Source organism: Bubalus kerabau, chromosome 22 (genome assembly GCF_029407905.1).
Source record: "Bubalus kerabau isolate K-KA32 ecotype Philippines breed swamp buffalo chromosome 22, PCC_UOA_SB_1v2, whole genome shotgun sequence".
NCBI lineage: Eukaryota > Metazoa > Chordata > Mammalia > Artiodactyla > Bovidae > Bubalus > Bubalus kerabau.
In genome coordinates this window covers 19555676-19582579 of record NC_073645.1, presented here as the reverse complement: position 1 = coordinate 19582579, position 26904 = coordinate 19555676, and the positions used below count along the sequence as shown (strand labels likewise).

General features: G+C 45.0%; 1 protein-coding gene across 34 annotated transcripts in view; it reads left to right on the top strand.

Moving 5' to 3' along the window:
* SORBS1 (sorbin and SH3 domain containing 1) overlaps positions 1 to 26904 on the top strand; it is a 231382-nt gene that overhangs the window by 26585 nt on the left and 177893 nt on the right. The window contains exon 1 of one of the 34 annotated variants that reach the window (XM_055560503.1): positions 13425 to 13560. The exons of the other annotated variants lie outside the window; for them this stretch is intronic. Coding sequence (XP_055416478.1) covers positions 13459 to 13560 — 102 coding nt within the window. The 5' untranslated portion in view covers positions 13425 to 13458. Of the gene's footprint in view, positions 1 to 13424; positions 13561 to 26904 lie in introns of those variants that run through there. 34 annotated transcript variants of the gene reach the window in all.

The window sequence follows — 26904 nt, the reverse complement described above, 5'->3', positions numbered from 1 at the left end:
ATATTAAAGTTTGGGGATCTGGGCTCCATGACTTCAGCCTCTATTCTTTCCAGCCCTAAGCTCCTCAGCCATAGGTATGGCCACAGGAACTGGAAAAATAAAATGTTAGTCCTCTTGATGTTTTATCCTAGCTCTCATGCCTTCAGCAAACTGCTCCTTAGTTTAGGTGTCCCGAATCTTGACGGTGTGTGCTTGTGAGTGGATCAGCAGGCTGGTTTGATATTCCTTGAGGAAGAAAAGCCCTGTTGACGTGCACCTGAACGTGGCTGTCAGAATCTGTTTATGAGCTGAATCATTACAATAAACACCTATCGTAACTTTTCATCTCTGGCTTTGGAGTGTTTGCCCGGCTTCCCTCTTCTGAGTCATTCTCCCTTGGCTCCTGCATTCTGACGGGGTCATTTGCATTGTCTAACTTGGAGCCAAAGGTTTCATCCTCTGTTTGATAAATGACATCTCTGCTCTGGGTTGCCTCTGATCATCTTTGTGAGGTTTTTAAGGGCGGCTCACAAGGCTTTAATAGCAGTCCTCATTCTTCTGGTGATGTATGTGAAAACACAGTTTTTAGTGTTCAAAGCCAGTGACTAAGGGCTAGTAATATATGTCTGCTGGGAGTCTCCCCCAGTTTCTTATCCTTTCCCCTCAGAAATCTAAAAGCCCCTAGGATTCCACAGTGTTGGTGATTTTGAGAAGCTGCTTCCTGAAAACATTCTCAGCCTGACGGCTTCATATCACTCAGATATGAATGCAGTGGTCTTAAGTGAGGACATTGTATTTTGTTCCATCATAAAGCTGAAACCTTGACACCTAGTATTTTAGGTCTTAAAAAATTAAAAGCTTTCCTCTGGATCTTAGTTCATTTCTCATCTTGTTATTCTGTGCTGTGGTTTTCTTTGTCAAAATTGATCTGTAAACACAGAATTTTACACTAGTAAATTCTGGTGAAGCCCTCCACACAACCCAGCTGGGAGAAATGCAGAGCTGTCTTAAAACTATGAAAAGAGGTGGATGTGGGCATGTACCCTAGAAGGCAGGGCTGGTGTGACTCTTTCCTGTGTTCCCCAAGGGTCTTGCACAATTCTCTGCCCACAGTGGATGTCCAATAGGTGGCTGCTGGAAGAATGGATTTAAAAAATATAATAGATCAGTTGTTAAACTGACGAAGGCGTGCAGTTCAAAGGAAGAGGGAATCAGTTTGATTTTGAATTTGCCCTTGGTTCTTTGTGAAGTTTAATTTTCATGGAAATACCAATTAGATGCCCAATTAGTTGCAGTGCAGAATGGTGGAGAGAAGAGGCAGACGTTGCATGCATTCTAAGTACTTTGGTTCATCTGTTCGTTATTTATTATTTGCCAGTCATTTTGTTAGATAATCCCGAGGGACTAACTGACACACCCCTTCATTTTGTGTCCAGGGAAACTGAGGCACAGGAGTGAAGTAACTTCTCTAAATTTACATAGTGTAGCTGTTGGCAGGCTGCTGCTGCTAAGTCGCTTCAGTCGTGTCCGACTCTGTGTGACCCCATAGACGGCAGCCCACCAGGCTCTGCTGTCCCTGGGATTCTCCAGGCAAGAACACTGGAGTGGGTTGCCATTTCCTTCTCCAATGCATGAAAGTGAAAAGTGAAAGTGAAGTAGCTCAGTCATATCTGACTCAGCGACCCCATAGACTACAGCCCACCAGGCTCCTCTGTCCATGGGATTTTCCAGGCAAGAGTACTGGAGTGGGGTGCCATTGCCTTCTCCAGTTGGCAGGCTAGTTGACCCATAATCAAGACGGATTTAGAGGGCTTCCCTGGTGGTCCAGTGATTAAGAATTCACTTTGCAGTGCAAGGGACACCAGTTTGATCCCTGGTCCGGGAAGATTCCCCATGCCTCAGAGCAGCTAAGCCCGTGTGCCACAACTACTGAGCTCAGGCTCGACAGCCCGTGCTCCTCAACAAAGGAAGCCACTGCAGTGAAAAGTCCGTGCATTGCAATGAAGAGTAGACCCCTCACGCCACAATTAGAAAAAGCTTGAGTGTAGCAATGAAGACCCAGTGTAGCTAAAAATAAATAAAAAAAATTTTTTTTTAAAGAATGATTTAGAGGGTACCTCTTCTCTGCTGGAATGCACCAGAATCAAAATTTAGCTTTACAAAAGTTATTAGAGATCAAGGAGGTCCCCTTGGAATGTATAGGCACTTTGTGACATTCTGTGCCTTGGCTTTTTGGTTTTTGCTGGTCTCTCTGAGGATGGGGAGTTCACTGTTCACTGAGGCAGTTCATTTAATTTTTGAATACTTCTGATTATTATAATTCTTAATATGAGCTGTCATCAACTTGTTTCATAATTTTCTCCTTTGGGCACCATATTCTCAGTGTATCTACACACCGTGATTAATTACTTCATTCATTCCGGCATATGTGTTGAGCACCAGCATGGTTTCAAGTTCAGAAATAAGAGTAAACAAGAGGTTGGGACTTCCCTGGCTGTCCAGTAGCTTAAGACCCCACCCTTCCAATGCAGGGGGCATGGGTTCGATCCCAGGTCAGGGAACTAGATCCCACATTTGGCAACTAAAGATCCCGCATGCTGCAACTAAGATCCACTGCAGCCAAATAAATAAGTAATTTTTAAAAGCCTTAAAAAAAAAAAAAAAAGAGTAAACAAGAGACAAGGTTCTTACCTCCTAGAATCTGATGTTAGTGTAGTAGGAGGATCATTAAACTAAATGTCAGCAAGTCAAGGCAAAGACATTTACTAAAGGAAAAAAAAAAGGAATGAAAGTTTTGTATCACTTGCAACCTGTATGAACTTGGCTAAGACACTTGAGCATCTGTTCTCACTTCATCTTGCAGAGAATATTATCCCATTGGACCTTCCAAAACAGTGGAAGTTCACTGGGGTGATGGTGCATTGTAAAATATTAATTGCTGTCTATTACTAAGAGCAGTGGTAGCTCTTGCTTCTAGAGCAGCAGTTCTCAAAGCATTGGTCCTCCGGCCAGCAGCATCAGCATCACTGGGAACTTGCTAGAGGTGCAAACTCCCCAGCACCACCCCAGACCTGCTGATTCTGAAACTCAGGGTGGGTGGGGCCTGAGTTTTTACGAGGGCTCCAGGGGAGTCCGATGCCCGCCATCGCTGAAGAACTACTGTAGACTAGGGCAGTGGTTCTTAGTCTTGACTGCACAGTGGAGTCACCCGAGAGGAGGGCATTTAAGCCTGTACGTGCTGTGTCCTGACAAGTTAGGTCAGAATCTGGGCAGGGCTCCTGTGGAAGCCACTTGTGTGATTCACTTATGCAGCCGGAGCTGGAGGGGCCAGAGGTTGGGAGGGTGAGGAGCATGGATGGTGGAGCTGCCCAGTTTGGTGTGAGTCCCCGATCTGCCCCTTGCCAGCTCTGTGGCTTTTGGTAAGAGGACTCTGGCCTCAGTTTCCTCCTTTTCATAACAAGGATAAAAATGCTCATCCCTCAGGGTTGTAACAGTCAAGTGAGATGATGTGTTTTAAGTCCCCGAGGATCTGTCTGGGCTGTGGCAAGTGAGCTAGGATGGAATTTCTTGGTGATGGTCTTGGGGTTTTGAAGTTGATGGTGCTCATCTCTTTACACTAAGCCTCTTTACCACTTCCTTCATAATTTCCAGCCCCCTCTTTTGGAAAACTCCATTTTGTCCATGACTCTCTTTAAAAAGCAATGTCCTATATTCCAGCTTTTGAGAATCAACTTTGACACCAACCAATATTTTCTCCATACCATAAATACTCAATAAATCTTGCAGCTACTCAAAAAGATTTTTTTAATTAATTTATTTATTTTAATTGGAGACTAATTACTTTACAATATTGTAGTGGTTTTTGCCATACATTGACATGAATCAGCCATGGGGGTACATGTGTTCCCCATCCTGAACCCCCCTCCTACCTCTCCTCCCACTCAAAAAGATTTTATAAATTAAGAGGGAGGGAATATACTTAGAGCTGATTCACGTTGTTGTACAACAGAAACCAGCACAATATTGTAAAGTAATTATGCTCCAATTAAAAATAAATTTTAAAAAAAGATAAAAGCAATGTCCCATTTGACAATATCCATCACAATTACAAATGCATCCACTTTTTGTCCTTGTAATTCCAATTCTTTGTTTTATGGCTATGTCCGCACGTGTGAGAAATGATGTTTATTTCTTACAATGTGGTTTGCAGTAGCACAAGGCTGGGATAACATAAATGCTCATCAGGCTAGGGTCTCCAAGCAGGTAAACCCTGTGCGGCCACAGAAGAGAGTGAGACTGCTCCTCAGGTAACTGGCATAGAACTCTGTAGGATATATATATAAAATTAAGTATCTTTAATATCTTCATTTATTTATTTTTGGTTGTGCTGGGTCTTTGCTGCTGTGTGTGGGCTTTCTTTAGTTGCTGAGCAGGGGATACTCTTCATTGTGCAGGCTTCTCATTGCGGTGGCTTCTCATTGCGGAGGCTTCTCGTCGCAAGCTCTAGGCATGCAGACTCAACAGTTGCTGGCACACAGGCTTGTTGCCCCTTGGTATGGGGGGTCTTCCTGAACCAGGGATCAAACCCACGTCCCCTGCATTGGCAGGCAGACTCTTATCCACTGTGCCACCAGAGAAGCCCTAGAATATGTTTTTTTAAGTGAAAAAGGAAGTGTATGGAGCAGCATATATGGTGTGCTGCCATTTGTGCAAAAAGAGGAGAGTATGTTTATTTGCTTATACGTGCATGCCGTGTGTTTGGAGTACAGAAGAAATGGGTAATGTTGATTGCCTCTGAGGAGCACACTAGGGGACTGCTGGGCTCGGTGGAATAGAAAGTTTGCATGATAAACCATTGGGTGCTTTTCAAATTATGTGATTTTAACCCATTAAAGAATATCATTAAAAGTGTGACATCTTGAGCTTAATCCTGAGCTTGACTGCTGTGGGGTACAGAGGGAGTGTTGCCGTTTTCCTGTGAACTGGACACTGGCCTACTTTTGATGCCATTTAAGATTGCATTACTCTTGGCACTGTGGGCTCCGATGAACCTCGCGGTCAGAGACAGCACCCAGCTCTGTTTCACGTGGATGGTTGCCAGGGCAGGTCTCGGACGCAAGGAAGTTTCAAAGTGCCCCCACCCACCCTGGACTGGCACAACCGGCTTTGTTTTTGGCCCAGAATGCTGGGCTGTCAGGATCGTTTGAATCTTGATTCTGCCATCTAAAGCATTAACTCTTTTTTCCTGTCCTGGGCCATCTGGGGCATTGATGAACCTGCCTCTTGGGTCTATCTTTAGTCAAGTCATTGCTGAGAAGACATTGGACAAGGTGTGGAGAAGAATAAAACACTGTGTTGTGCTGACAGCTTGTTTCTCTAGCTTATCATAAAGCAATTGGAGACACCAGGGTACACATCTATAGAGTGCTGCTGCTGCTAAGTCACTTCAGTAGTGTCTGACTCTGTGCAACCCCATAGACGGCAGCCCGCCAGGCTCTGCCGTCCCTGGGATTTTCCAGGCAAGAACACTGGAGTGGGTTGCCATTTCCTTCTCCAATGCGTGATAGTGAAGTTGGTCAGTTGTGTCCGACTCTTAGTGACCCCATAGACGGCAGCCCACCAGGCTCCTCTGTCCATGGGATTTTCCAGGCAAGAGTACTGGAGTGGGGTGCCATCGCCTTCTCCGATAGAGTGCTGACCCCAGGGCTAATAGGAAGAGAGACCAGGAGCTCATCCAGGTGTAGTAAGTGCTGTGAGACATACACAAAGTACAGTGACAGCCCAAAGAGAGAGTGATGAGCATTCTGTTGGGGTACTTGTTCAGCTGAATGAATGGTCAAGATGCTTGACTATTTCATTAACTTATCCACGAGTGAATCATGGGAGTTTTTTAAGATGCTTTGCTGAAATCAACATATACATATATATATAATCTCCTTTCACCTGATCTGTGAGCTTGGTAATCACAAGAAACAACTGGTTGCATTTTGATATAGCTTGGTCATTTGGCCATTGTGGACCCATAGTACCTTTTCCCAACGTTCATTCCTTTCTAAAAGTCCTCAAACCATTTGTTCTATAGTTGTGCCAGAAATCATTCTTGGTTTGCAGTTATCAGGGCTTTTTATTTGTAGGTGTCAGCATTGCCTACCTTCTTGCTTTGAAATTGGGACATTTGCCCATGTCTCATGCCATCAGGCCCCTTTCTCCTTTGTCTGATTTTGAAGTTTATCAGTTGCGGTTCTAAGAAAGTTTTATAGTCAGTTAAATATGCATGAAAGAAATTATATGTTATCTAAGGGAAATTTGGAACTACATCAAAAAGTGGAAAGAATGCTAAAACAAATCAGTCATGGCGTGACCCTGCAGCTCAGCCCCTGTTAACATTTTGGTGTTGTTTCTTCCAACTATGTGAAAAATAATCAAAGCTTACAATCACACTGCTTGAAATGACTATGTGGTTTATAGGGGGAGCCTGATGTGTAAGCTCGTTAGTAAAATTTTAGGGGAATGTGACTCAGGTGTGTTCAGAGGGTAGTGGAAGCATCGAAAGAGAAGGGATCAGCTTCACCTGGGCAAGGGGATGACTAGGAAAGGCTAAACAGAACAGGGGACCCTTGATAGTTAAACAGAAGTGGTGGTAGGTGGAGAAACAGGCAACAGAATTTTATGTAAGCTGCAGTCATAACCATGTGCTAAATGTAGATGAAAAAAACTGCCAGGAAATGTCCCCAAATAATACCACGGTAGGAATGTTGGTTTTATTTTCTCTGGTTTCTCAAATGGGAGTATATTGTCTCTTGTTAGTATTTTTCTTAACACCACGCACATGTGCGCAGTCTTCAGCAACTCAGGGTTGTAGAACTTGGCTAGAGACCTGCTGCAGAGTCAAAAGCTGGGAGCTGAGCTGGGAACCAGGCTGGCAGTGCTCCTGCAGCCCTGTCGTTTCCATTGGTGGTACTTGAGGTTGAAGTAGAGAAGCTAATAATCCAAGGTCAGCCCTTGCTTCTCTGTGCCTAAGTTTTACAAAGCAAGTTACTTTCAGGATGTTCTAGTGTTAAAGCTTGAGATAAGTGGGGAGGTAAGTGATGTCACTGGGGGCACAGAGAATGTTTTCATGCAGATTTCTCCTTTTCTCCTTCCCTCATTCAAAAATCATGAAAATCGAACAGGTATTTACTGCTGTCATTTCCCTTGATATTTCTAGCATGCAGATTTCCCAGCCCCAGCATTGACTTCCACCCACACACAGGAGGGAGGGGCCCCCAGAACTGGAAAGGGTCTCGCCACATGTCCTCCAGACATTGAGTCCTGTCTGATTTTTCTCCGTCACCAGGAAGAGAAGAATTGTTGGATTGTCCTGCATTCACATTTTGGCTTCTCTTCTTACTTGCTGTGAAACTGTAAGCAAGGTCTTTGAGCTCAGCTTTTCATCATTAAATTGGGATGGTAAAGTTGACCTCACAGTTGTAAGGATTGAACCAGGTTCTTAAGCACTGATCTAATGCTTGACTTACGACCAGGTGTTGATACATTGTGGCTGCTCTTATTCATTATTATTATTTGATTGCCAGTCACTCAGGTGTGTCCTGTATGTGGTCATGCAGAAAAAACCCTGAGCCTACACTCATTATCAGCACTTTGCACCCTCTATTCTGAATATTGACATAAAGTTGGCAGGGAATGGGGTGCTAGTAGTTGTTGTCCAACATAAAATAGTGTTTGGCACAATTTCACTTCAGTGGTCGATTTTTTTTTTTAAACAAAAGATTTTCTACAAGATCCCCCAGGGGCGACTTCATGATGTCAGGTGTTCCGTTTACATCGATAAAAGCTGTGTTAAAATGGGAAATGTGCATATTTAAGTAAAGCCTCAAGAAATATGCGTCGATTGACTAGAAAAACAAAAAGGGGAATAATTAACAATAGAAAAGGGAGAGAAGGAGGCCCCTGTGGGTTGGATCTTGGGACATGGAAAAGATTCCTCCTTCTTTTCTGTCTCTGACGTGCCAACGCATTGTGACCTGGCTCTGAGCTTTGAGGACTGGAAGCTTGTCTTGAAGTTAGTGATATGACTTCATACTCTGCTGGATCAGCCCCGGTTTTCACTTTTTTGACACTGAGGTCCTGCTGAATTCCAGAATCAGTGTTTCTGGTGACCAGAAAGAAGATCAAACTAGGGAAGGAAGGTGTGCCCTTTATCAGGAGAACCTGAAGAGTGAAAGATAGGCTCAGAAGCTGCCAGACAAAGGATGATGGAAGAGTTAACTCATCTCTGTTTGTCTTCCTCTTAATATGAAAAAGTCATCTCTAAATTAGGGCTGACCTATTCAGTTGCTGGAGCACCAAGCTCTGTGTTTGCCTTCTGCCTCTGCCTGCTGTTAAACATCAGCTGTATATGAAGGCGTGGTGTGACCTTCAGCCCTCTCCCTCCATTCTTACTCTTTGGAGACTGGGAAAATAAGGGGTCAAGCAAAAGGGGGAATTTTAGCTCTGGGGTCTGGCACACAGTAGCTGTTTAATAAACATTCTTCTGTCTCATCTGGTGCAGGACCCATCTGCGGTGAGTACATCAAATTCAGGGTGTGGATAGAACTGGAACCATCCTTTTTGTTCGTGTCTTTTTTAACAGAGTAGGTGGTGTTTGGAGTATTAAGGTTAGTGTGTGTATATATATACACACACACATACACACACAGAGATATATACATATAAATAACATCTTTTTGTAGAAATTTACATTTTAACACATTTTACAAAGAATGAAATATCTGCTCTCAGTTGAGCTGCCTACTACCCTTTCTCTTAATTTGTGGAATCATACCTTTAGATCTCATCAATTAGATCTATCCTCAGTCTTGCTGCAGTCTCTTAAACCTTCCAGCATTTATTGCAAAGTGTTTTTTGCTTTTTCATGCTCTTCACTGGGCAAACATAATGCTTCATTTGTTTTTAAATAACTTAAAGTGTTTGTTTTATAAATCGAGGTGTATTCTATCATTCCATTTGAATGGTTTTTGCCTAAGTCTCTGTGACCCCATAGACTGTACAGTCCATGGAATTCTCTAGGCCAGAATACTGGAGTGGGTAGCCTTTCCCTTCTCCAGGGGATCTCACCAACCCAGGAATCGAACCGGGGTCTCCTGCATTGCAGGCAGATTCTTTACCAACTGAGCTATCAGGGAAGCCCTTGCCTAAGTATATTTAGGCATTTAAAAGCTTGTTTTAGATGCTAAAAATGTCTTTGAATCTGTGTTTGGTATCTTCCTGGGTGGTGGGTCTGCTCAACATTTGTCAGTGTGCTTTGCTTATTCTGCAGGAGATTGGGTGCTGATGCCATGGAGTTGGTTGGTTAGGTTTGTTATGTCTTTGATGTCTGCTGTTTGGCAGCAAGGCTGAGGGGAATCACATACTGCCCTTTTAAACAGCCTTGGGAAGTGGGGCTAGGGGAGCAAGACCAAGGCTACCGAGGCAGCGGCAGGTGGAGGCAACTTGACACTAGGCTTCCTGTTACTATCATTCTCCTCTTTATTTTTTATTCTCTCTTTTTTTTTTCTGGTTGCATGGTTTTCAGGATCTTAATTCCCCAACCAGGGATTGAACCAGACCCTTGGCTGCAAAAGCGCAGAGTCCTAACCATGGACCTCCAGGGAACACCCCCTTCTCTTTTGTTCTTGCTGTGTGTTCCTTGTTGCTCCTACTTTTCCAAATGCTGAAATACTTTGTATACATTATTGGACTTCGTGCATCTAGGCTTGTGGTAAAGAAGGGGGCTGTGCCTTCCTTCACTCCCCCTTCTGCTCCTCTTCATAGTTCAGACTTTATTTTGATGAACATTTTAGATAATGTCCTTGGCCATTTCCCCACGTCTTGCCATACATGTAGAAGTCAGTATGGGTTTTGCAAAGAGGGTGATGGCTCAGGGGTCAGCAGCCTTCCCCAGGATGGATGTCAGCTGCCTGTGACTCCTGTTTTGGTGCTGGGAGGTGACTGTGCTCACCCTTGGCGGGGACCGGCAGGGGGTGGTGACTTTCACCAGGGCCGGCAGCAGCACAGGCTCAAGTGCCGCTGAAGCCTGGCCAACTGGGCTCCTTGGCTCCCACTGTGCCCACCGCTGACTTCACCTTCAGCTCTTGTATTTTGGCTTCTGGAGTGTCGTTCATACTGGCCATTTAGTCTGTGCTATTCCACAGCCTTTTCATCATTGGAATTATACAGCTTGAACATTTTTGACCTTGTAAGGCTCTGTAGAAGAGACTGTAAATTCCAGATCACTCTCTACAACTGGGGCCGACGCTAGGGAGCGACTGTAGCTTAGGTGGATGGCCTTGGTCTCTGAAGGCTTTTCTGCAGTAGGTCTTAAGTGCATGTTGAACACATCTCAGAGGGAGCTGATGCTGGATGGAAAACTGTGGTGGGCTTGAGCCCAAGGGAAGCTTGGGGATATATACCTGCTTTCACAGCATATGATTTTTTTTTTCCCCTCAATTTCCTGCTGGTTCTAGTGATTCTGGCTTAATTAAGTGTATGGTAAACAGTCTCCTTTAGCTTGTTGCTTAAAAGTGAAAGGAAAGTGTTTGTGGCTTCAGTTTGTGTCCAACTCTGCTGCCCCATGGACTGTACCCGCCAGGCTCCTCTGTCCGTGGAATTCTCTAGACAAGAATACTGGAGTGGGTAGCCGTTCCCTTCTCTGAGGGATCTTCCCGACCCAGGGATCGAACCTGGCTTTCCTGCATTACAGGCGGATTCTTTACTATCTGAGCTACCAGGGAAGCCCCAGAGTCCCAGCTTGTTGCTTATCCTTGCTTTATTCCAAGTCAGTTTCAGGGGACCTAGTAGGAAAGTCTGGCCTGTCATTCCTTCCATCCCCACCTGAAACCTCAAAGTCTCTAGTTAACTTTCACTTTGGGTGATCGAGGGCTGAGCCACAGCATGGTGGGGTCATGGCAGGGGCCAGGCAGATGTGATTTTGTGATAGGTTTTGACTGATAGGCATGGTTATGTGCTCAGTGGGTCTCCTCTTGTAATGACCATCCAGCCCACTTTAATATTTCTGGGGAAACAGCTTCCCTGGGGCCCAGGGAGGTGAAGGACTTATCCCGGGTTGTATAGTCATGGAAGGACCCAGAACAGTTGTCTTTCTGCAAGTGTATTTTAATCATGTTGCATTGACTCACCGAAGCCTGTACACCCTTCAGTCTGGAGAAACTTACACTCAGTGTGGGGAGAGGAACCTGAATATGGCTAATAGCAGACCCTTTGCAATCAAATTTGGGTTCTGATTCTAGCTCTGGTACTTATTAACTATGTGACCATGGTGTGTGCCTGACTGATGAGGGTCTGTTTCCTCACCTGTAGAGTGGGACCCATACCTGCTTCATTAGGTTTTGAGGGTCACCCTGGACTGTTCCTGGATGTAGCCACTGAGTACACTGCAGCTCGCAGCAGCATTTTCCACGCCTTCAGAGTTCAAGCCAGGATGAGGTTTGTGTCATCTGTCCCTCTTTAACTGATACTGAGGAAGGAAGAGCCCCAACAAATTCCAAACTTGCCTGGGTCTTGACTTCATTTAGCACTTGTCCTGTGAACAAACCAAGGCCCTGGGGGATCTGTGCCCATTGGAAGAGGATGCCTGTGGGTTTAATAGCGTGTAGGTTTTATAATCAGCCTTTATTAGCCAATTGATTTGGCAGAGGCAGATTGATTTTTTTTTTTCTTTTAACGGGCCGAAAGAGTTGTATGCTTTTCCAGGTAACCATGAGTCAAGACCTTGTGACTTATCTGTTCATATGCACAGCCAGCTGAACATAGACAGGTATGATTCATTTCTCAAACATTTGAGTGCCCAGACACAGGACAGAGTATCAGGGAAAGACACTGGGGAGCAGAAACAGATCTGGGCCTTGACTCCATGGGCTTTATGTGGTTATGGGGAAGACAGACTGTAAGGGTAAAGTTCTAATCATTGTAAGGCAATGAAGAAGTACTTGGGGCCATGGGAGCATACACTAGAGAGAGTTAACCCAGACTGGGAGGCCAGTAAAGGTTCACAAAGAAGTGACAATTGAACTGAGCTGAAAAAAGACTAGGGGAGTGGATGGGATGGGTGATCTGACCTTCTGTGACACCCTCTGAGCCTGTCACCCTCCCCTTTTCCGTTGGTCTTTTAGGAGGCAGTTAATCCTCCTGCAGTCAGTCCTCCTGTAATTTCAAATGTATGCTATATATATATATTTATATTTTTGGCCACATCTCTTAGCTTGCAGGATCTTAGTTCCCTGACCAGGGATTGAACCCAGGGCCCTGGCAGTGAAAGCATGGAGTCTGAACCACTATATCGCTAGGGAAGTCCCAAATGTAGGCGTATTTTTAAAAATTGCATAGTTTTCAGGACAATGATATAGTATGGCTACTATTTTAGGAGTTAATATAATCTTCAAGCATTTGTTACATGTCTACTATGTGGCATACATATGATCTACTGTGTGGTTTACATACATTGTTATCTAATCCTCTGACCAACCCTGTCAGGCGAGTCTTATGACTTATGGGTGAATAAATGGAGGCCCAGAAAGGCGCAGTGACTTGGGGTTTGTCTCTTTTTGGTCAGTGATGAGAAAACTGGGTTTAAACCTTCTGGCCTATTGCCAGATCTGCTTGTGTGCTCTTCTGCCTCTCCCTCTGTAGATGGACTTTTGTGATTCCATCTTGAGGATCCAGCTCCATCTCTGTGTTGTGGCTGTGGGAAAATGCAATCTGGATTCCAGCCTTCCAGTCTGTACAGGAACTTTTGGTGCATGGTCCACTTATCAGTTGAGGATTGTTGTCTGTGTCAGGTCAGCACTGAGTCTAAGTGAATTTGGCTTGCGGTGTTTTTAAAATTGCTTTTTGAGTTCAAATCCAGAATTAATGGAGGGATGTCATAGAAATAGTCACTTGAAGTAAGTAACAGTGGGCTGGATAAAAAGTAATGTCAATATCACTCCTGCTGCCAGCAGTGTCCCTGTGGGCCATGGGAAGAAAAATTGGTGTGGGCTGGTAACTCTTAATTACTTAGAGGTGAATCTTGGTGACTTTCCAGTGACTTGTCAGTGAGGGCTCTGGGTAAGGTAATCTCTGTCAGTCACCCCATCTCTCTGAACCTCAATCCTTTTGCCTGTAAAATGAGATACTAATTCGGCTTTATCTACCTCAGCATTGCTATGAGATTCAGATGAATTATAGGATTTTAGGATTAAAGGAGAGCATCCCTAAGATATCGAATTTGAAAGTGTTCTGTAGGCTTAGGTAAATGAATGTCACTTTTGTTGACTCACCATTATGCTTCATGTTAATAGCATACCATGCTGCTGCTGCTGAGTCGCTTCAGTCGTGTCCGACTCTGTGCTACCCCATAGACGGCGGCCCACCAGCCTCCCCCGTCCCTGGGATTCTCCAGGCAAGAACATTGGAGTGGGTTGCCATGTCCTTCTCCAAGGCATGAAAGGGAAAAGTGAAAGTGAAGTCACTCAGTCGTCTCCGACTCTTCGCGACCCCATGGTCTGCAGCCTACCAAGCTCCTCTGTCCATGGGATTTTCCAGGCAAGAGTACTGGAGTGGGGTGCCATTGCCTTCTCCAATAGCATACCATACTTGTTCTCAAACTTCAGCTGTCTTAGAATCACCTTCAGGGCTCATTAAGCTATAGATTGCTAGGCTCCTTCTCCAGAATTTCTGATTTACTAGCTCTCTCTTGGGTGGGGCTAGAGGATTTGCATATCTAATATGTCCCCACACGATGCTGATGTTGCCATACTGGTGACCACATTTTGAGATCCACTGGCACATACCACTCAGATCCAGAGCTGCTTGGCTTTGCCACTGCCTCAGGCCTATCACCTCATGGCAAATAGATGGGGAAACAGTGGCAGACTTTATTTTTTTGGGCTCTAAAATCACTGTAGGTGGTGACTGCAGCCATGAAACTAAAAGAAGCTTACTCCTTGGAAGGAAAGTTCTGACCAATCTAGACAGCATATTAAAAAGCAGAGACATTACTTTGCCAACAAAGGTCCGTCTAGTCAAGGCTATGGTTTTTCCAGTAGTCATGTATGGATGTGAGAGTTGGACTATAAAGAAAGCTGAGCGCTGAAGTATTGATGCTTTTGTACTGTAGTGTTGGAGAAGACTCTTGAGAGTCCCTTGGACTGCAATGAGATCCAACCAGTCCATCCTAAAGGAAATCAGTCCTGAATATTCATTGGAAGGACTGATGTTGAAGCTGAAACTCCAATACTTTGGCCACCTGATGCGAAGAGCTGACTCATTTGAAAAGACCCTGATGCTGGGAAAGATTGAAGGCAGGAGGAGAAGGGGACGACAGAGGATGAAATGGTTGGATGGCATCATCGACTCAATGGAAATAAGTTTGGGTAAACTCTTGGAGTTGGTGATGGACAGGGAGGCCTGGTGTGCTGCAGTCCATGGGGTCGCAAAGAGTTGGACACGACCGAGCAACTGAACTGAACAGAGAGAGCTATGGGAAGTGGTGAGGGTAGCTGTCAGTTCCAGGCCATGTGGTAGCCAGAGCTAAGTGGGCATTGGCCAGGTGGCTGTGATGTGTTGAGTTGGGTGGAAACATCTTCACTGTTCCCTTGGATCCCTTTGGACTTGGTAGTTATGCTTCTCAGGATTGCGGTGTGTGGGGCAAAAGGTACTTATTGCAGGGTGCTTTGGGCCTAACTTAGACAGTCCCATCCACATTGGTGAGCTCCTCCATTCTTGAGGCTGGCCCAGACCCACCCACACTGCAGCCCTTTTTGATGCCTGCAAAGAAATCACCTTCTTTCTTATGATCTTCCAAGGTTGCAGAGGAGGGAGAGTCTCCCTGCTGGGCTTTATGGCTCATCAGCACATTCTCTCTCTGTCCCTCTAAGAGATTCTGATTGTTCCAGCTTCTTCGCTGTCTTCACATGTATGGTTCCTGTTTAAACCTCTTTCCTAACTGAAGCACCCAGCCTTTTCCTAAATTACCCTTCTGACATAAGGGACAGGCTGGAACAGGCTAGCAGCAATTCTCACACTTTGTGGGCCATGTTGAGTGTCTGGTTAAAACCGATTCCCTGGCCACACCCTCAAAGACTTTGATTTCCCAGGTCTAGAGAGATTCCAGGGATTCTGATGCTTGCATTGAAGAATGATACTTAAGGAAATAACTAAAGAGATTTTAACCTACTTTTTAGTCTGCTAATGTGTGGTGGGCACCATTTTTATTCTAATCACCCCAGAGTGCTGCCTGGCCATCTGTCCTCCTTAAAGTCTCCCCCTTTTGAATCTGTATTCTAGCCCCGGGAGACACTTGCGGCTGGAAGGGGAGGCAATTTGCTTAATGGTTGCTTTCTTGGTCGACCAACAGATGACCTGGGCTGTAGCTTCTTGGAGTAGAAGAAAACCTCAGAATATCAGTTTTGTCCTCTAAGAGAGGTCTGTTTAGTTCAGTCATTCAGTCATGTCCAACTCTTTGTGGCCCCATGGACTGCAGCATGCCAGGCCTCCCTGTCCATCACTGACTCCCAGACCTTGCTCAAACTCATGTCCACTGAGTCAGGGATGCCATCCAACCATCTCATCCTCTGTTGTCCCCTTCCCTTCTGCCTTCAATCTTTCCCAGCATCAGGGTCTTTTCTAATGAGTCAGTTCTTCGAATCAGGTGGCCAAAGTATTGGAGCTTCAGCTTCAACATCAGTCCTTCTAGTGAATAGTCAGTGCTTATTTGGAGTGTATTTCTTAGTGCAAAGTCTGCTGCTGCTGCTAAGTCGTTTCAGTCGTGTCTGATTCTGTGCGACCCACCAGGCTCCACCGTCCCTGGGATTCTCCAGGCAAGAACACTGGAGTGGGTTGCCATTTCATTCTCCAGTGTATGAAAGTGAAAAATAAAAGTGAAGTCACTCAGTTATGTCCGACTCTTCGTGACCCCATGGACTGCAGCCCACCAGGATCCTCCGTCCATGGGATTTTCCAGGCAAGAGTGGGTTGTCATTGCCTTCTCTGAGCGCAAAGTCTAGGTGACCTTTGTAGCCCACATTTGGTCCATTCTCACAGCTTTTTGTGACTCATATGGGTTTTTAAATTTTTCTTTGTATGGCTGTCTGATGAGCTGTCACTGGACTGATTTTTTTCTCAAACTATAAGCATCTTAGAAGCTATGATGTGTGCATAGTGATGGGCATACAGGTATCTAATCAATGGTGGGGTAGGTAGCTTTTCCATGATGTTTTTGGGCTGGTCACCCCTTGATCCTTACATTCAGCTCAGAACCATGGCAATAAGGGTCTAGAATTGGCTTGATCTCCATAGTGCCTCTTAGCTGGAAAGCCATTTTTAGTACAGACTCTTGAGGATTGCTATCATCAAATAGTATTTCCAAGGAGGGAGCCTCAGGCAAGTCTGGTCCCTAACCGAAGACCAAGTTTTTAACCAAAAATAGACCAGCATCAGGAAGGGAGCTGGACAGACAACTCTTCCACTGCATCACTTGTTGGCCGAGGCTGCTGGCTTATGACAGAGCTAGCTGGGCATCCACCATGGCAGTAGATTACTCGTAAGGCTGGTTGAGTATGAGTATTTGTGTATGAGGGAGAAAGAGAAAAAGTCCTTACTTCAAACAGCATTCTTCCTGTGTCTCCCAAGGATATATTTTTGTCCTCTTAAATGTTTGTTTCTTTTTTCCACATAATAGTCAGTGTTCAAGATTGTGGAGAGGGAATTCAGGAAACGGCCCAAGAACCCAGTTTTCAAAAGGGCCTGGGCAAAGTCTCAGCATTTTCTAAAGGGCTCTTTCTACTCTGGATCCCTTATGCGGTGGCATGCCAGCTCCCTCCGGCAAGATGGTCGGTGCTTGGCCCGTTATTTGCTCTCAGTCTAAAGTAACTTTTTGGTTCATGCTAGTCTTTTTTAATTTGTAGCTTATTGCATCTGGGTTACTAAATTTACAGTGAGACCATGGCAGCGATTCAGTACAACCACAGACCCAACGACAGAGCTGCGAGAGTCCCTTGTGGATAAACCTGGCTAGCCCACAGAAATCTTGCAACCACGTGCTACCAGGGTCTTAAGCCCAAGTCTGAATTTAATATTTTTCCTCCTGCCCCGAAACTGCCATTGCAAAGCTCCTGGTTTTCCTCTGCTTCTCCACGCGGCCAAACTGAGGTGTGGCCAGTAGAGAGAGAAGGGTTTCCAGGGCCGAGGTGGATGGAACCATTTAAGTTCAAGGAGACTGATGAGGAAAGGAGTGGTGTTCTGATTGCATTTTTAAATGGGTTGGGAATAACACTGGCTGGGAAAACATTATCAAAAATCTGCAAAATCAACATTCTTTCTTCCTGATAAATATGAAAGCTCGGCAGCTGCACCTCCCTCTCACGTGTTTGGCCAACTGCTGTTCGGGACATTGTGCCTCCCTTGGCGGCGTATGGGGGCTGATTGGAGCCAGGGTTGGCATCCCAGCTCTTTGCTGCATGGATCAGGGTGTTTCAATGCTCTCAAAAGCTAGACAAGCTCAGGTTGTCACTGGACTTAAGCGGGGGGCTAGGGGGGTGGGGGATAATATCCATCCATCCATCTAGGGCTACATAGACCCTTTGATATCCCTCCACATTGCTAATCAGGTTTTTTGAGTTGAGACCCAATGCAGGCACAAGGTGATCTTATTTAAAGTCAAAGGTGATTCGTGGGTGACTTCTTTTCCATCAGGATCTTCACCCTTTGAGTCACCCCATAACCTCTGTTATACAAGAGGATTTTGTTTATTTCAGAGAATCGGCCCACACACAGGTTTGAAGCAAGTCCAAAAGGAACATTTGCCACCGTATAAAAACTCGTATAGTCTTGCTGCTCTTTGAGAACCGAACTACCTCGTCTAGTCGCCCCTCTGCGCCCCTCCCCCAGTTTCCGGCTTCATTTGCCAAAAACTCACGGTATGGGAATTACTGGTATATCTCTCAGAACAGGAGCAATGGCCTTTTTTCAGGAAATACTTGGGGGAAAGCAGAACTGCCTCATTTATGCTCCTTTCTTTCTTTAAAATATTTTCATATATCTTCACAAGGAAATGGTTTGGAACTGTTACCAAGAAGAATGCAGCAGTGACTAAGAATCATTCTGAGTTACTAGAGTGCAAACCTGTCAAACGGAATCTATTGTTTCTTGACATGGACTCAGGGACCTGCAGTAGATGCTGTAACTACTGTGTATGTGACCCAGGCCTGAGCTCAGTGAAACATCTAATGGGAAAGATCCCATTAGGAGACTAAAGCTAAAATGGAAAGTGAGGGCTGGATGATAAAGCTACAGGTGAATTCACTGCTGGCAGGGTTATCAGATCAGATTTGTATTTTCTGTGGGAGGCAGTCCTAGGATTGTGCCTGGTCAATATTTTTTTTCATCAGACCCTTGTAGCTGTTGAAGTCAGCTGTGTTAAGTATGCAGTTCTCTTAAGGGCTGGAAGAGAGAACTTAGAATTTTTCAGATTAATCTGAACTAGGAAGTTCTTTTAAGATGTATCCAACATCTGAGTTACAAAAGCCTTATATGTATAGGATGGGGGTAACCTGATTTTAGAAGAAGCTCTTGTAGGGGAGAAAAGACTCAAAATGTTTTGGACGATCAGAGAAACATGCAGGTCCTTCTCAGAGGGATGGAGGAGTAGGTGGTTCTTTAGCTGGATACCCTGATGGTTTTAGGTTTGCCTTTTGGTGGTAGTTTAGTTGCTAAGTCATGTATGACTCTGGAGACCATATGGGCCATAGCCTGCCAGCCTCCTCTGTCAGTGGGTTTCTCCAGGCAAGAACACGGGAGTGGGTTGCCATTTCCTTCTCCAGGCGATCTTCAGGGGATCTTCCCCACCCAGGGATTGAACCCAGGTCTCCTGCATTGCAGGTGGATTCTTTACCGTTGAGCCACCAGGGAAGCCCAGGTTTGCCTTCTGGACCTATTGATGTCCTCACAGGGGGTGGTGCTGGGTGGGGGAGCCTCGCCCTTCCTCCTGCAGGTCCCCAGGGGAAGGGTGAGTTGACTTTGACTTTAGTCCTCCTCCCTGGCTTCTCTGGGAAACCATCCCTTGCCCACACAAGGCCCGTTCTGTGCCTACACTGGCTTTTCCAGACAGGGGTCAAAGCTCTTATTTCTGAGGGTTTTCTAGTCAGACTTAGAACTGCCTTTGTTCAAAAAAAGAAAAAAAAAAGCAGCAGGGACCTTAGAAAATGGATGAATGGAATGTTTTATGTTCCTGTTTTAAACTTAAAGACAATTCTGCAAATGCAAAAAGTAATAAGTATATGACTTTAGTTCCATATTCCATCAGGTTTAGGGTGTCAAGGAGAATGGTATAGGTGTGAGACGAATGAAACAGGAAAGTGGCGTGGAGTGGGGAGCAGAGCTGGTGACAGTGGGCAGGGGGAGAGAAGCAAGACACGCATGGGGAGAAACAGGGCACACAGGCAGAGGGTTGGAAAACCCTTCGAGGTGAAACCAATTTTCAGTAAGGCTTTTACCCCGCTGCTGCAATTTGATGTCTAAGAATTCTGAAAATTGCCACACCACTATCCAAAAAGTACTTTTTTTTCCCTTTGTAAATGCACCCTGTAGACAAAATATGATAACCTGGTATGCTTGTCCTTAAAATCTTAATTTTGACTAATAAAAGAAGCAAAGGCCTAAGTTACTTAATGCTTTAAAAAATAAAATGCTATTTCTCCAAAATAAAACAGAAACCTTATGGTCATTGGATAACTCCAAAGAGTTAAAGCAAATTCTCTTTTTATTGATATATGTACCTATAACACATGTATAAAAAGAAACTACCTCCAAATCATCCAGTGATTCTCTCTGGATAGTGATTGTATAATTGTTTTTCCTCCTTCCCCACTTTTGGGAGGGGGTGTTACTTTCCAATTTTTTCTTACAATGAACACTATTTCTTTAATCAAGAAAAAGTTACTAGAATATAATACTCTGGTTAGTAAATATGGAGAAACAACAGTTAAGTGTTATCGTTTCCCTAAAGTATTTAAGTTGGGAAATACATACATCCAAGGTACCCTAGTCCCACCCCCGTTTTCTTCTTTTTATAACTTGTAGTTTTGTCAAATTTACACGTGCATGTGGTTTCATGTGTGCTTCCGAGGTGGCGCAGTGGTGAAGAACCCACCTGCCAATGCAGGAGATGTAAGAGACATGGGTTTGATCCCTGGGTCTAAGAAGATCCCCTGGAGGAGGGCATGGCAACCCACTCTAGTATTCTTGCCTGGCGAATCCCATGGACACAGGAACCAGATGGGCTGCAGTCCAGGGGGTTTTGCAAAGAGTTGGACACAAGTGGAGCAGCTACACACACGTGTGCATGCATGGTTTCAAGAACCAGATAGGTCTTACAAGAACTATTTACCGCCTCACTTCACCTGCCATGAATACCAAAATCATAGCCATCGTCTTTTGGTATTCCACGTTTTTTCATAGCTTGCATGTTTTGCTACTTCGAGGTATTATCTGTTGACTCCTGAGGATTTCGCTCTTCTCCACCCTGTGTGCTGTGCCCACACACTTTATTTTCGGAGGAAAAATTCCTGTCTTCTCCAAAAGTCACAGGTGTCATGCCTTATCCTAAGGGACATGGAGGGTCCCTACATGGAATACCATGCAAACCTTTTGGCCTTATATGATTTTGCCAATGAAACTTTAAAGTTTGTCCAAAATTCTAAGTTTTAGGTTTTAACTGGGCCATGTGTTGTTACTAGCTCCGTGGACCAGCCGTAACCAAGGGCCAAGAAGCTGGGTTGAATTAGGCCATCTTCTGGATGTGGTTTTTTTGGACCAATAACTATTTTGTTACTCTTTGTTTTTACTGTAGATTATAGAGAAAACACACCATCCTAGTTAATTGCAGGTCATTGTTTGCTGGACTTGGTTATTTTGGGGGTCTTAGGAGGCAACTGTCTTGAGCTCTGAGCTTCAGGACATTCTCAAGGAAGTGACTTCTGCCTATATTTGGTGATGTTCAGGGTTTGTGGGGGTAATGGCAGAGCTGCCTGTGTCCTGGGGACCCAGAGGGATCTGTATTAAGTGCTAACAGTGCTGCCTTTTCCGGAAAAGCTGTTGCATATGGCTTGTGGACTCCCAAGTCTTGGCATTCCACTCTGTTTCCAGAGCCACCCACAGACACCTCTGAATTCTTTGTTCAATCTTAGAGACCATTCTTCTGGGCCAGCCTGTCTCCTCCAGGCTGGGAAGTGACCCCTGCCTCTTGCCCTTGCCTGTCTCTGAGGCCCTTCTGAGTTCTGGAAAAGACTTGACTGGAATCCATGCTAGTAATCTTGCCATCTTTCTCCTTAATGGGGAATGAGGGAAGGCCACAGGGCAGTGCCCTCTGAAACAAAGACTGAATCTTAAAGTTGTGAGGGACCTTGGAAGCCACATGGTTTGTGCAAGTCTGCTTACATGCCTCCAGCAGTGAGAAGCTTGCTCACTCCAGGAGCTGCCCTGTTCCAATACTGGGTGCTCATCTATTTCAAAGTCCTTGCCTGCTGAACTAACAACCTTGTCTGAGATGCCCCTCCAATAAACGGATGAGGGCAACCTTGAAACTTGTTAACAAATTATTCTTCCTATTTTTTTGGCATAAGTGATATTGAAAGTGGTTTTAAGAGGCAGCCATGAAAGATGTTGGTAAAAACATGTTTTCTAAGCACTGAGTGTGTTTGCCAGAGAGGTTCAGTTTTGTTTTTCTTTATTGTTATGATTTTGATTTATTTGCATCTGATAGAATGGTATCAGTGACATGAGGAATAATCACATATCTTTTGAAATTCTAGCCTGGAACCCCACCAGGAACTGACCCAGATTTGTGCCAAGGAACACATCCTAGGTTTGGGATTTTTTTTTTTTTTCCCCAATGTGTGTTTAAAAAATACTTGTTTGAAATGCTAGACTTTTTTGATACTTAAAGAGCATTGTTTTAGTGGGTGGAGTTCTCGTTTGATCCTCTGAGTTTAAACTTCTTAGCTCAGGGGTGGCCACAGTGACCATCCTGTGTTGTAAGCTCAAGAGATCTCTGAGAGGCGGGTCTTACACGTGTGTGTGTGCGTGTGTGCACGGGCCTTGTGTCCCTTTTGTCAACCGGTTCTAAACTTTTCTTGATTCTTACAGCTTTTACTGATCTTCACACGTGCTGGCTATCTTAGGAAAGCCATAGAATATCATTCTTTAAAAATGATTTGACTTTGAGAAACAGGCAGCGATAGATCAACATGGTAATGCTGGGGGTTGGGTTATCATTTCCTTTGAGATTTCCTTTGTTTTCCCAGCTTTATAGGATAAACATGTATTGCTTTTATATTGGAGGAAATTATTTGGGAAGGCATGGTGGCTTCCAAACTTACTCCTTGTCTGCCAGCGAGGTAACAAGGTAGAGGAGTCAGGAAGGATGACAGATTGGAATGTGGAGATGGTGGGAGCCGGGGCTGCCCTGGGAACTGATATCCCCAGTCTTTCTTACTGTCAAAAAAAGTGCCTCTTTTATTTTTACATGTATTTATTTTTCTTCTAAATGTGCCTTGCTTTAAAAGATTTCATGTAAGCCAACGTCGTGTTTGTTAGATAGTAATTCCCTCATTGTTGATCAAAGACTAAATGCCTGTTAGTGAGTTACTGGGTTATTTTGTGAAGTGGTGCTATTCCTGCTGAGGGTAAAGCGTGATGTTTGAGGCCCTTCATCAGGCACTGTGTTCTCCACCTTCATGGTTACCTACAGTGGGCTGGGGTTCTGCAGTTAGAGCTCTTCTGTATTTTGGGCTCAGGACCCTGTGTGTCCCTCTGGTACTGGTAGTTCTCCCCCACAAGCCTGCCTTGATTTTGTTTTTAATACAACATGTGAACAACAGCAGGACAGTAAGTGTTCGCGGCCGTGCTAACCTTTGTCTGCCTCCTCCTTCATCATCCTCATCCTCCTCATGGTCATCAAGCTGAGCGAGCACTTCCAGTGTGCCGGATGTGTGTTAAATGTGTGCACTGATGACCTCATTTGAGCCTCATAACTCCTCTGAAGCAAGGATTGTTAATTAGCACCCCCGCCCCCCCCATTTTATTGACAGGGAAGCGGAGACTCAGAGGGTGAGTAACTTGTCCAAGGTCGTGAGACCAGAGAGCTGCAAAGCCTGGACCCGAGTAGCTTCCCGTCTCTTACATTTGCATCTCTTTCCTCCTCAAACTTTTCTTTCTGGGCTAGGGCCTCAGCTTCGGATCTTCTTGGCGTCCCATCACGTTGGGTGAAGTATATCACCTTGTTGTGTATCTGGAGTTAGTTGTTTCTCTCTTCACAGCTCCCTAGCAGGGGGTATAGGAAAGATGGTCTGACACCTGGGATGGAGGGGAGCCTGGGCCACAGCACCTGTAGCCCTCCTCCTGCACCCCAATGGGTCAGGACAGAGTGGACTTATTCCCAGCTGTGTAGAAACTGGAGTTGGGGTCTGGTCTTGTCCTTTTTAATTTCCCACTGTTAGGGTGGGGCCTTAAGGGTCTGAGGAGGCATTTCCCAGCTACAGAAATACTTTTTCAGTTCACCAGAGTTCTTTTTCTCCTGCTCTCCACAGGTAGGAAGCATAGAAAGCCTTGCATCCCTTCCTTCTGAAACAGTGAGGAAGACTTAGGAAGCTAAGGGAGAAACTTCCCACAGGATGACCTCGGTTCTGTTCCAAGGATAGCACGTGGACGAGGGTTGACGTTAATTTTTACTGGGTGTGAAAAGCTGATGAAAACTTTGTGGACTCTTCCCCAGAAAAAGTACAGTGATAATAACTGTAGCATTTATGTGGTTGTAGGCATTGTACTGAGCACTTGCATGTATCGCCTCCTTGAATCCTTCTCATAACCCTGTGAGGTGTAGAGTTCTATTATCCCTATTCTACAGATGAGGAGACTGAGGCCCTGAGATGTTTGATGACTTGTCTGTGTATGTGCATTTAGAAAGTGGTCAGATTTGCATAGGATTTCAGTGGGACCCCAGGATCTGGGGTACCTCAGTCCTAGAGTACAAGTCACCACCTGCATTGCTGAAAGATGGGATATGTATACACATGTAACAGGATATTAGATGGATACCAACCCTGCAGCTGGTGATGACCCTGCTTGTCAAGGAGGTGGAGGAAGGAGAGGCAGCTCCTGGCTTCCCCTTTACAGAATCCTCCCCCATCCTCTTAGACCAATTAGGTGCAACCACATGGAGTTTCTAAGTGTCCAAGCTTTGCAGGGTTCCCACACGGTTTTCTTACTGGCATTTAACAGTAGGTGTGGAGTCAGACAATCTGGGCTTCTCTCCTGGTTCTGCCTCTCTGAGCTCAGTGACTTGGAGAGGCATTCTGCTCATTTGCCAACCAGGGAGCTTGATGAACTCTGACTTTGATTAGGACAAGGAAGGGTCTCACCACTGTGGGAGGAAGGCCATGTTCTTAATGTGTCTTCAGTGTGGCCCATTAGCAAGCAGCCTACTCAAGGTACAGTGTGCATGTTGTTCTGGTATTATAGGGCTAGAAACGGACCTGTAATTCTGACCACGCTTGTAGCTCTAAAAGGTACAGTGGGTATTTTCAGAGTGACAGTGATCATAGTAATTAAGATTTTTGAAATTGTTTGTACTCCTCGTCCTGCCTGCTGTTCTGTTCTCCACCTGTTCATGACCTGCATGGCAGGTATCCTTGAAATCAGAGAACTGTGAAACGTCAGGGCTGGAAAGGAATACTGATTGCCTATGGCCAGTCTTCTCATTTTGCAGGCTTGGAAATAGGCTAAGAGAGGTATAGGAAGTTGCCCAAGGCCACACAGTGAATCCTTGGCAGAGCCAGGCTGTAGGGTGGCGTTCTTTCAGTTGTGCCTGGCCAACAGCTGTCCTCTCTTCTTACCTTGTTCATGAACAGATACAACTCTTCATCAGTTTTGACCTTGTATAGCTCTTCTCCCCTCTGCTTGTTTCCTTGAAAGCAGAGGCTGGGTCGTTCTCATCATAGTTTCTCCCTGTTCTTCCTCACTGCTTCTGATGCTGCCTCTGTGCATGTGAACAAAGGAGCAAAGCTGTTGCATAAACAGAGCTATCTCTGAAGTCCTTTATATGGTGCTCGGCCCCCTGTTCCACACATTCAGATCATGGTAACTTCTCCAAGCACCGGGATGACTCTCCACTGTAGGCAGAGACCTCAGAACGCCCCCTCTCCATGTGCTCCTTTTCCCCATTCGTATAATGATCGATATACACAGTCAACATGTGCTGGAAGCTTTTGGAGGTCAAGGTGGGCTGGCTGCTTCATGGTTGTGCTGGGCTGTCTCTCCAGCAGAGGTATTAGTATAATCTGGGTGTCAATAAAGAGCATCTTTTCTGAAATTGGACTGGCTGATTTAAGGAGTAACATTTAACACTCCTTGGCCACATGCCACTGTGAGTGTCATGGACTTTCTCTTCTCTCTGCTAAACAAAATTGTTGTCTATTACTCAGCCTTCCCAGTTACCCTACCTTTTAAGGAGAATTTTCTCCTGGTAAGCTCAGTTCCTGGGCCTTTTTCATGTAGGGAAAACAAGTGGAGGCTGTGCTGGAGAACTAAGAGATGGGTCAGTCAGAGTTTGTATGAGTGTGTATGTGGGCTTGTATTTGTGTCTGAAAAGGCCCAATACTTGTGGTGAGAAGAAGAAACAGAGGCTAAAGAAAAAGAGAGGGAAAGTGTGTACGAGCTGGGGGTTGGAGGGAGATGAAGAGGAGAATCTATAGAAGAGTGGCTACTGGCTGTGTATGGGATACTAAGTGGTAGAGAAGGAGGAGGGGTTTTAAAGATGTTTTCCAATGTATTAAGAATTGCATTCCCTCCCACTGGCATTCAAGAGATTAACAACATTTTGAATTTTGTTTGGGCTGGATTGTAATTATGATTATGTGATTGTGACTATGAGTCCCAAGTGAGGACAGGGCTACATGGAGGCAGTTATGTTCATGCTACTCTGGCATGTCCTGTCTGGGAGACGGAGGCTAGCTGTGGAGCAGAAGAATGTGAGAAGCAGACTTGGGAGGAGTGATCTAGGAAAATGCTCTGTGGTTTGGGTGCAGGGGCTTAGGGCTGATGTGCCAGAGTCAGCGTGTAGTTTGTATTACAATGAACAAACCCCGATCATTTTTCTGCATTGAAAATTTAAAAAATGTATCAGAGTTTTCAGATTTGGTGCTTATTCACTTTGTACCCTATTTCCAATAAAAAAAAATATGAGACAGTTCAGACTCAGTGGGGAAAATGTAGTGATTCATTCACATAGTATTTTTTTTTCCCCCATAGAGAGATTTGCCCTAAGAAGGAAGAACAAGTTGAGTTTCATGGTCATATTTTACTGACAGAAATACTGGGAAGGATATTTAAATTTTTGTTCTTCAAGAAATTACTCTTTTGTGCTGGTTTGAGATGGAGATGGCTTAGCACAGGGGAGGTTTTTAATCCAAGGAAGGAGCAGTGACTGGTTGGTTGAGATAACGTGCTGTCTCCTGCCAGCGTCCCTCCCAGGGCTGGATTGATCCCTATGCTCAGCTGTCTGGTGTTTGTGTTCATTAAGATGACTTCTTCAGTGACTGAAGGTAGCAGAAGAATAAAAAGGCTGCTGGAACTAGCGGGTTTGCGCAGGGACATCCTGGCCCCTTCTCTGGTCTCCTAGGAACACGGGAGAAACACTTCTGCAGAAAAGCATGAAAGGTTGGCCTGACATCCAGAAGGTTCTAGGAAACATTGGTGTTTTGGGGATCAGGCAAGGACAGAAAGAAGACCTGCCCTGGGCCCTCTTGTATGTTGCTGGTGGAAGAAGGGCACAAGTGTTGAGTACCAGCTTTAGGAAGACATCAGTCTGATGCTTCCAGATACTCTTATTTTACT